The sequence below is a fragment of the Filobasidium floriforme genome, assembly GCF_021052385.1.
Source record: "Filobasidium floriforme strain CBS 6241 chromosome Unknown HD553scaffold_6, whole genome shotgun sequence".
NCBI lineage: Eukaryota > Fungi > Basidiomycota > Tremellomycetes > Filobasidiales > Filobasidiaceae > Filobasidium > Filobasidium floriforme.
In genome coordinates this window covers 974967-985210 of record NW_025763627.1, presented here as the reverse complement: position 1 = coordinate 985210, position 10244 = coordinate 974967, and the positions used below count along the sequence as shown (strand labels likewise).

Sequence of the window (10244 nt, the reverse complement as noted above, 5' to 3'; positions counted from 1 at the left end):
TTCAGCGTTACTCGAACCTCTCCCTCATCAGCTCGATTCCGTTCACGCGGAGCCTCCTATCGGCATCTAGATCCGTCGTAGCTCGGCGTGTTTCGTCCACCAGACCGGAAGGCCCACAAACCGCCACAGCACAACCTCGCGGGTGGGCTCCGGTCGTGGCGTTGAAGTCTAAGGAGGAATCGAGGAGATCTTCGAGGCAGCGCAGCATGTCCGGCCTCCCTTGAGCGATGTTGATTCGCGATCCCGATCCGCAAGACCATTTGAGCTGGGGCTCTGGGTTGAATCCGCCTGCCATGGTACCGGGCAAGGCAAAAGGCGCGTTCATCTTTTCTTGAGTCGACGGGCTCAGCAGGTCGATCGGCCCGTGGGCGGGTGCCCTAGTGACGTAGATCTATACCGCTCGATTAGTTGTTGACTAGATGTGCGTACTTCCTGATCAGAAACGTACCTGTAATCTGACAGCCAGTGGGGTGTGTTTGACATCCTCGATAAGGCTCTTCAGTGTGTGCATCCAAGGTCGCGCCGCATCGGATGTGCGAACCACCCAGACGATATCCAGATGAGTAGCTCGGACTGCGCCTTGAGAAGAAGCTTTGTTCATCAGATCGTGCGCCATGCCTGATGTTGCGAAGAGAAACGTCAGCAATGCGATCCCGACCATAGTACTCGGCGATGTCGCTAACCTAGAGTGTGGGAGATTCCCGATCCACCTGCCACCTGGCGCCATGTTCGGAAAAGCAAAACGCCCGAGTTTCAACGGCGTCTTCACAATGGCCCGTTCCAGCCGCTCGTGCTTACCAGCATTACGCAAGAAAAGGCTGCGAGAAGTGTATGGCCAACACCTCCGTACGGTCCCTCGATCGCAACCTTACAACGGAAGGCTGCGCCTCGCGCCATCATTTCGGCATCGTTCTTCATCGTTAATTCCCACAGTGCGCGTGTCCAGTCACCGGTCTATGCAAATAGCCATAAGCGCTATCCAGGACGTACCCCTAGCGTAATAACTCACTCTTTTCACAACCAACATCAGCCCGGCGGTGGTGTTGGGAGCACTGGCAATCGTGAATGCATGACCTTCGAGGAACTGCAGGCCCTTTCTCTTTGGCTGAGAAGCGGGTAAAATGAGAACTTCATCGATGCACATGGATACCGTCGATGACTGACCAGTGCGGGTACCCTAAGGATAACGTGTTGACCAGCTCGCCATCCGGTCTTGATCGATGGTACGGATACCAGAATCGAGTCGGTTCCAGGCAAAACCCTGAGCTCTGCGGTAGCCATCTTCGTCTTGAGAATACGACATAGAAGCTCCACACCGTAAAGCCCTGCTCCTGCCAATACGTAGGGCACAGCTTCAGGGACGTGCATACCCAGACCCAACAAGAACCCCACGAGCCCGATCACGTGCGAGATCATGAAGACGCTGTAGAGACGCCTTCTTACGACAGGGATAGAGGTGACTACCATGAAGGTCAACCCTGCAGCGGCCGTCATTCCCCAAACGAAGGCGGGCTCTTTGACTTTTGATAGGAAGATCCCGGATTTTCCCCACTTGTAGCCTTATCGATGGCGAGAGATTACCACGAAACATCAGCTCGAGCTGCAAGCGCCTGACGAATATTGCAGACGACACTCACCGTATCCGACGACATGAAGCAACATGCAAGCGAAACAAGCCCGACCAGAAAATTTGTGCAAGTTGATTACCGCACGACTTTGTCCGCCACCGAGAAGATATCGGATCGGGCTATTTCGACCACCAAGACCGATGACCAGAGGCACTTGCGCCATGGAGATCGCCCCTGCTCTCAAAAGATCCGGTCCCAGCGGATTCTTCTTGGCGCTCCATTCCCAGTCGGTGTTCTTGTAAAAGTTGGCAAAGGCGACGATTCCGGCGTAGAGGGAATACACGAAGAGGTCCAAGCACGTCAAGCGCGGAGCGACTTCACAGAGGAGCAACTTTTGTATACCGGGGATCCTATCGAATACGCTGGGCATGTACGGCGGCGGGCTGAGTTGATGAAGAGCGGCCTCGTTGGCGATCGTGCGGCGGTTCAAGCCTTCTCCGAACCTCGGACTGGCGGTAGCAGAGAGCAGCGGCGCTTCGCTGCAAGACGAGAGCAAGGCGCTAGCGGGACCGGATCCCATCAGAGTGGCTGATGTCAGAGCCGAGGCGAGCGCTGACGGAGGGGTCTGTCCTCCAGCGCTGAGCATATGTGGGGAGGATCCGAGCAGATGGGATTTCTTGAGATATGTGAACTTGTCTTCGTGACCGTCTAGACTCTCATGACCGACGCAAGTCGTCTCCTGGGAATAGATCGACTCGGCCGCCGAGGTCAACGAGTTGTGTCTGGTCAAGACTCTGCCCTCGCCACCCTGCATCCTGTGATCAGGCATGGTGCGGTTCCCAGCACTGACGTCGGTGATGATCCTGCCAAGGTTGGGCCTGGAATCATTACGGCGATGGGAGTAGTAAATCGGTGCAGCGTGGGATATCGCGGGTAAGAGAAAGTCATCGTCCCCCTCCTTGTTATTCAGAGAAGGCGTCTCTTCGCAGAGATCCTCGATCGTAGATAGACGGTGCTTCTCTTCTGCAGATAGGAACCGAGGCGGGGTAAGTTGTTGGCTCTGAGCCGCAGGAGCGGGACGACGAATGGTGGGATCGTCCATCGCGTCTGCAGGCGTCCTGATGATCTGGACCGGTGGGTACTGGTTCGGCGTAGCGTTGACCCTGGGCTTCGATTCCGGGACCTCGCCCTTCTTCAAGACCCACCCGCTCCACAATTCTCCTCCTACCGTGCGCTTCCTCTTCAAGCCCGGAGTACCAGCAGGTCCCGTCTGAGAGGCAGACGTGGAAACCGGCTCATCCCTGCTTCGAGATCGGCGAATCTTGCCCATCGGCGAGGAGAAGAGGCGAACGATGAATCTGGGTTGTTCGGCCAGGAACCAAAGACCAAAAAGCACTGCACAGATGGTGAGGAAGATGACCGGCATCCTTCCTATAATATCGACCGAGGTTGCAACAACGAAAAGTACGGCCCCGTCAGAAGGTGTAACAACCAAGCTTGAGTGTTGAAACGGACTTACCGTTCCATTTCGATCTGTACGCCATGACGATCTTTTGTTCCGGAGTCAAAACTCTTTTCCCTCCGGACCCTCCACTCGGAGCTGCAGAGACAGCGGCAGTGGTAGCGGCAGCTGCAGCGGCAGAGGCGATCATGGAAGCCGTACTGAACGAGGTGAGAGCGGTACCAGCCGCTACTAGCGTTGTCGGCAAGCCCAAGCTCGTAGGCAGGATGAGGGATGCCGCGGTCTCGGTGGCCATGTTGGCGGTACTGACGGCCGTGAGGATTCCCGGCGCTGACATGTTCTCGTTGTTGTGGAGCTACGATGCGTGGCCACACAAGACCACTCGGTGGTGTATGTGTTTGCAAGTCGAAGTGGCGAGAAGAAGGGTACGCGAATATGTGAGATAGCAGGAAATGTCCTCTAGTATTCCTGAAACGCTGAAACGATTGTGGAAACACCTTAGGGACCAGCCCTGTTCAGGCGATGAAAGTACGGTGGACGTCCGTAGTATAACACCGTGCTGATCTCATACGTCAGGAAGTGTCGAAGAACTATGGTTGACGACCTGTATCCTAATACCTTCCTCTCAGAGTAGGCTATATGTATATCGGTCAATGCAGATGCGGCAGTTCCCGATACGGAATGCCAGCTCACCCTCGATTTGATCGCTTCGTATGACGACAGCAGTCTCCCCTTCCCCTTGTTGCTGATGGAGCACTTCGCCAAGTGACTAAGCGAGAACGAGGATCGTCCGATGCAATCAAGTGCCTTTACTTTTGTGACGACCGACGACCAGCGAAGGATCGTGTTTCAATCAATGCTTCAGAGCGCTCAGAGCGCAGGATGATCTAAAGGAGAGTGCGAGATCTTCTAACAGAGATCGAGTGCTTATTATCAAGTGGGCTTTCCGCTGATACGTCGTTGCGAAATTGCGAATCACGGGCCAGCCGTCTGCCGTGAGATGATGATACGTGATGATGGATCTCGACGAGCATCTTGGCTCGAATCGCCCGTCTCAACGACGTTGTGCGGGTCTATAACAGCAACAACGACGAAACGTCAAACCCGCTCGAACCACACGCTCCCCTTCCCCTCCCCCTCCTCTCCCCTCCCTGCTTCCCCTCCTTCGATCAATCTCTGACGCCGAAACGACCTTCCTTTGGCGATTTTGATCGATCGCCTATTCCTATTTCGGCCGAGACCACGCGATTGCTGTGCCCCCCACCCCCGTTTCAAGAGATCGGACGCGTGAAACCGTCGTCGTCTCCTGACCGAGGCTCGCTGAAACGCTTAAATATACCGGGCGGTTTGGTTCAACTCGCGAAAAACGCATATTATGCGATTTCGCGTTTCGCGCGATATCTTACCGCTACTAGTGCTGGCGAGCGATATCATACCGGTTGGAATCACAAAAAGCAGCTCTTCATCCCAGTTTTTGTTAGATTGGTATGAAGTTATCTCGGGCCCAGAGGGGGCGCAAGGCCCATGCCTGCCTCAGGCTTTGCCTAAGTCTACCTCAGACCTACTTCGACAGTCCTAGACATATACTTGATCGATGTACAGCATATCCTAGCCTTATACAAACATGCCCGATCACAATCTCGATCCGTACGAGGCCATTCAAGCTGCCGTCGACGCCTACGTCGAGGAGGTACATACCCCTATCCTTGCACTGCTCGCCTTACCATCAGCGGATCGGGATCACAGCCTCCTACCTCCGTTCATACACCAACTAGATGGTCTCGTTACCTGGCTGACGGCCGAAGCTAGGGGCAAATTACCTATGCAAGTACTGCGTAATCACTGGCAGGCAACACTTAGCCTGCGTGAGCAACTTGCCGCTGTACACCAAAACATCTTGAACAACGCTCCGACCCATCTCTCCAGGCAAACCGTCGCTCTGCCAACTGGTGGCTATAGCCTGGCCTTGAACATTCCTCTGTTCCAGCAGCTAGATCAAGAGGGCTTTACCGACCAGGAGATAGCCGAACACTTGGGCTGTTCTCGAAGTACTGTTCGCCGACGTCGACTAGCATTGGGTGGGCCATCTAAACGGGAAGTCAAGCACCAAGTGCCGGAGGAAGTCATTCAGAAGGTGAGTACCTGACCCAGTATGGCTTAGTATGCCGATCTTTATATTCGCTTGACTGAGTTCATATGCCATGCCACAGCATATACAAGATTGTTTGAATAGCCAAGACGGCATCATGGTCGGCTATCGCAAACTGCAAGGCTATCTCGAAGGCGTGGGTGTGCACATCACCCGAGAGCATGCAAGAGAGCTAAGCAGGGCTTTAGATCCGGAAGGTTCAAGGCTACGCAAGTCAGTCATGCGTAAACGGCGGGTGTACAAGGTCCCGTTCCCAAACTCTCTCTGGCACATCGATGGTCAGCACAAGCTTATACGCTGGAAGTTTGTTATACATGGAGGCGTCGATGGGTACAGCCGAGTCTGCGTATTCATGCAAGCGGGCGATAACAACCGGGCCGAGACAGTAGAGAGGTTGTTCCTTCACGCCACGGATGAATGGGGATGGCCTCAACGGGTACGGGTAGATTTTGGGAAAGAGAACTACGGCATTTGGAAGCAGATGGTAGCCATTCGAAGTAAGCACACTAGGCTGTGACTAGCTTAACCGCCCGCATATGCACAGGCTCATGGGCCTTCCTGCTTAGATACCATCAAAGCACCTTTCATCCGAGGCAAATCGACCAGCAACACCCCAATCGAGCGTCATTGGAAGGAAGTTGGGGAAAAGTTCACGCACAAATACTCAAGAACATTTGCCGACCTTGAGTTCAGAGAAGAGCTCGACCCCGACAACCCAGTCGACATTTTCTGCCTACACCATTGCTTCTTACCCCTGCTGAACCTGACCATCCGCCGACATGTCCTTGCGCATAACCATCACAAGAGCACGACCTCTGGTGAACGTGGATGGAGCCCACGCAAGAAGTGGCTTGATGGCATGCTGAAGGCTAAAGCTCGAGGGATGGATCTTGATCTTTTCCCCGCCGACGCTCTTGATGATATGGGCATCATTGACGAGGTGCTATCCGGGGACGAAGAAGACGAAGGTGTAGACGGAGACGGGCCAGGCTCTGCCAGACGCAGGCCAGGCGTACTAAGCTGGGTATCGGAACAACGGCAAGAAGATCTGTCACAGCCTGAACGTGAAAGCGATCCCTATGTCGAGGTCGAACGGTATCACGAGCTGTTACCACCGCTGCTACAAGATCCAGGCTTTAGGAAAGCGCTCAATCAACATTTCCCGCCCCCAACGGAACACTCTGCCGAGGAAGGTGACGATGGCCTCTTCAATACCCTGCAATACCTTGCCGTACGGGAGTGGGTTCATGACTGTATCTTGGCTGACGAGTGATGTAGCCAATGGCATAAGCGTATGTTTGTTTTGATTTGATGGCATACGAAAAGAACAAAAGAACCTCTCGACGTGTTCCATCATCAGTAAACAAAGACGTGGCATGGGCCTAGGGGGTAGGTAGGCCCATGCCACCGACGCACTTGATATATCTACATCACCTTCTCATCGATTCTTACTTTACTATCACATCTGTCTATACGTCTATACTCTAAACGCAAACACTTAAATCGACCTCGTCTTTATCAAACTCTTTGCATACATTTTCAAAATGGAGAACAACGAACAGCCTTTGCCCGTTTTTCCCGGCGGTTGTAAGTCATAGCATACCTTTAGCATACCTTTCGTACGCCAATAGGTTCTGAGAGTCTTAGCTTACACCTGGGTCTTTGTGTTCTCGTCTGACCTTACCTTGCACAGCGCTTGAAGATTATCAAGTGTGGATGACCGAATTGACGGACGAGCAGAGGGCGAGGTTCAACGAGGTGAACGAGAGTAAGCCCTTCCTTTGACCCTTCCTTTGACTACGCCTTCCCCGTCCATATCCTTCCGCTGTTGCTGCTTGCATATACTGATACCTTCGCAATCATTTCTTGTGTGTAGGGGCACTCGAGCAGCGACGTCGGGAGGCCGCGGAAGAGGCTGCGGAGCAGCGCCGGCTGGCCGAGGAGGCCGCCCACCAGGCCGCTCTCGAGCGAGCCCAACGAGAGCGGGATGCTCTCGCTACTGCAGTAAGTTACATGATCATCTCACTACTATTCTCTCGATCTTCCTTGCCTATACCAGACTGATTTCTTATCATGCCTGACGTATAGAGGGCCCAGATCAGGACCTTGCTCAACGTCCCGGCTCACCAGGCCTTGGTGAGGGAGATGTTGGCTGCGGAGGGGTGTAAGCTAGGCGTGTACGGGTCTAATACTTCATCGAGTATAACTGATTTATATGTTTTCGTGTTGAACTCTCAGTCACTATCACCCCCATCCGCTCCACCCGCCCCCCGCCTCCCCCTCCTGCCCCTCCCGTCCCTCCCCTTCGACCCCTCCGGACCGGGCAAAACCAAGGCCCAAACCCGTTCCTCGGCCGTGAGGGTGCAGGTGCAGGTGCGGGTGCGGGTGCGGGTAGCCCCACCACCGAGGCCAGGATGACCAGCTTGCTGGACAGGCTGGAGCTGGTGGTGGGGTCCGACGAGGTGAGGACGCCCCGCCGAGGGTCGAAGAGGCCCGTGGCTCTCGACGAGTTCGATGGGTACGACGACGACTTCGACCTCGTCGATTCGCCCTCTCCGAGCAAGAGGCGGAGCCGGAGGCTGTCGCCACGCATCCCGCCCCATGAGGGGTTTCAAATGCCCAAGTTCAAGCCGGTGACCTGGTCCAACAACCGTTGGGCCAACGCGATTGTAAGTCACGTCAAGGCTGATAGATTAGTTGACAAACAAATACTAACCCCATCGGTCTTTCATCTTGCTATCCCTCGCAGGCCGCCGAGGCCCTGTACAACGATCCCGGGGCCGCCTTGATGATCGACGGTGACGAGTGCAACGTCTGTTGTGGGGAGACACGCCCGCCCCAAGAAGACGATGCGCTCATGATTGCCATGAACGAGAGGTATGCGGAGTGCTCGGTCATCCCGGGTAAGGAGGGCAAGTGTTTGAGGTGCATCTGGCGTAACGGCAAGAACTGCCAGTATGTCACTCACCCTTGGTGCTCGTCTCGCCGAGAAGCGAAGCCTACGAGCACCCAGCTCAAGGCTGCTGCTCGAGGTGGGCGAAGGAGGTAGTCGGGCCTCTTTTTTTTTATTTATACATGTATTTTCTTTTTTTAAATTATGTTTTTATCTATACCGTTGCGGTCTACAAGTACAAAGGTCTACGCATTGCTAGATGAGGCTTCGTTGTGGCTTCGGAGTCTGCGACGTGCATGAGCAATGCCGCTTTTCTCTGGAGAAGACTTAGACCTTGCCCTCTTGTTGCCAACCGCAACTTCGACCCCAGGCATAAGTGCTGGCTCTTCAACTACGCCTGGCTCAGATAGCCTAGACTCTCCGTCTTGTTCTACGCCGTTGAGATGTGTGCCTAACTCCCAGTCGACTACAACCTCTTCCTGAGCAGCTTGCGTTGATGATATGGCAGGTTGATCCGAAGATACACCTTTGGCCACCATCACATGCATATTGAAGTTTTCTCGGCCATGGTCTTCGATAAATTGAACGCATATGGCCCGAAACTGTTCCGGTGTCAGCTTTGTCTTCAGCAGATCTGTATATCAGACGCAAGGTGTGAGCAAACTATATTGTACCAACGCTAGCTTGAGTACTGACCCGATATGCTTGGGCCTTGCGGTTCAGGCGTTCCCCCCACATCACTCACGGCCTGGAAGTCTTCAGTGATCTTGCCCAGGTTGTCGTAATCGTCGATCGTGATGACATCCCGATCGCCTGGGTCTGTGTCGAGCGTGTTTTCACGCTGAACGGCGTCTAGATCAACGACCCCTTCTGGCTCCGATTCTGAGCTCTCCACCTGGTTCAGGGCAATAGCCTTGGCACAGCTGGTGACATGCCACTCTAGCCGGTCCGTAGGGTATGATCTGCCACAACCTGGGCATGTCGGATCTGCCATAGCGATCTCTAACGCTTCTGCATCGCGGTATCGCTGTTCCTCCCGGTCTAATTCGGATGACGTCTCGCGTACGGCCCTTCTCTTTCCCTTCTTTGCCTGGCTCAAGGGAGGGCCCATGGGGGTCTTGGGTAGAGGTTGCCAAGACACAGGATCACGGCTGATTGCTTGAGCAACAGCACGCCGAAAGCCTGAGTGGTGCTGGGTCTCCCAAGTCTCCGGAATGATGCAGATGAACTGCGTGTCGAGGCAACGCGCACGGAGATTGTCGAGGGTCGTATCCCAGGGTGAATACACAGCGGCAGGGTTGAGACTCTGTGAAGCCGGTTGAAGGAAGGCCCAAGACCAGAGGCGGGGTAAAGGTCGGCTTGATTTGAAGATCGTTTCAACGTGTTCAACCATGTCTTTCGCGCTCATGTGGGCCTTGAAATGGAGAAGTTGCATATAGCCAGCTGTAGACAGGTACTCCTTGGTACCGGCCCATTTGCTCTTGAAGATAGAAACAAGGGTCAACTTGTCTCTGACAAAAGAACCGTCTGGGATATAGACCACCTGTGTAAACGATCGAGGGCAAGTTAGTTGACGTGTGGTATCACTACGGAGGGCCCACGAAGCGTACGCGTACTGACCATTCCGGTTTTGCAAGCCTTGACGTCCTTGCCAGGTTTCTTGGGAGGACGAGAGGTCTGCTGCAGAGGATGACCTCCAAAAGCGTAGCCCCCACCATGGCCTCGTTGCTTGAAGTTACCAGCACCTGCAGACCTTATACCCTCTGCGCGAATGAAGGGCGTAGTCTTGTTGGCTTGTACCAGTGCATGAGCTCGTCGAGCAAGGTTGGATGGGCCGACGTCTGGTGAATCACGAGTACTACGGGCCTGAGTCGACCTAGGTGCATATCCAGATGATTCACCTCGGGTTGGTTTGTGTCTGGGCAGAGGGGGAGGGGTAGCTTCTGGGTCTTCGGGGTCGTCTTGCTCTCCATCCCATGAGTCCTCTTCGGCCTCGTCTTCGCTATACACGGGCTGGGCTGGAGCTTTCGGTCGTCGGTATGGCTCAGGGATGACATGAAGGCGGCTTGATGTTGATGTATCGGGAGCAGGTTCATCTGCAGGTCGATTAGGGGCTACCATCTTCATGATGAGAGCTTCAAGGCGGTCGAGTCGAGCGGCGTCAGACATTTT

At 54.4% G+C, this 10244-nt stretch overlaps 3 protein-coding genes across 3 annotated transcripts; 1 reads left to right on the top strand and 2 right to left on the bottom strand.

Annotated features, from left to right (window-relative positions):
• Nucleotides 1–7: 7 nt before the first annotated feature.
• Nucleotides 8–2148, bottom strand: HD553DRAFT_294159 (ferric reductase like transmembrane component-domain-containing protein; the record flags this gene model as incomplete). The annotated part of the gene is made up of 7 exons (XM_046178453.1): nt 8–288; nt 445–618; nt 684–717; nt 799–954; nt 1010–1093; nt 1165–1559; nt 1638–2148. 7 exons carry the CDS (start codon nt 2146–2148, stop codon nt 8–10), a joined length of 1635 nt encoding a protein of 544 aa, XP_046038252.1.
• A 4575-nt stretch (nt 2149–6723) lies between these two features.
• HD553DRAFT_340679 (uncharacterized protein) lies at nt 6724–8228 on the top strand (the record flags this gene model as incomplete). The annotated part of the gene is made up of 6 exons (XM_046182573.1): nt 6724–6766; nt 6873–6947; nt 7056–7183; nt 7268–7343; nt 7418–7848; nt 7929–8228. The coding sequence occupies 6 exons, from the start codon at nt 6724–6726 to the stop codon at nt 8226–8228; spliced, it is 1053 nt and encodes a 350-aa protein (XP_046038251.1).
• An 89-nt stretch (nt 8229–8317) lies between these two features.
• HD553DRAFT_322977 (uncharacterized protein) lies at nt 8318–10241 on the bottom strand (the record flags this gene model as incomplete). The annotated part of the gene is made up of 3 exons (XM_046181356.1): nt 8318–8706; nt 8769–9615; nt 9693–10241. 3 exons carry the CDS (start codon nt 10239–10241, stop codon nt 8318–8320), a joined length of 1785 nt encoding a protein of 594 aa, XP_046038250.1.
• Nucleotides 10242–10244: the final 3 nt, after the last annotated feature.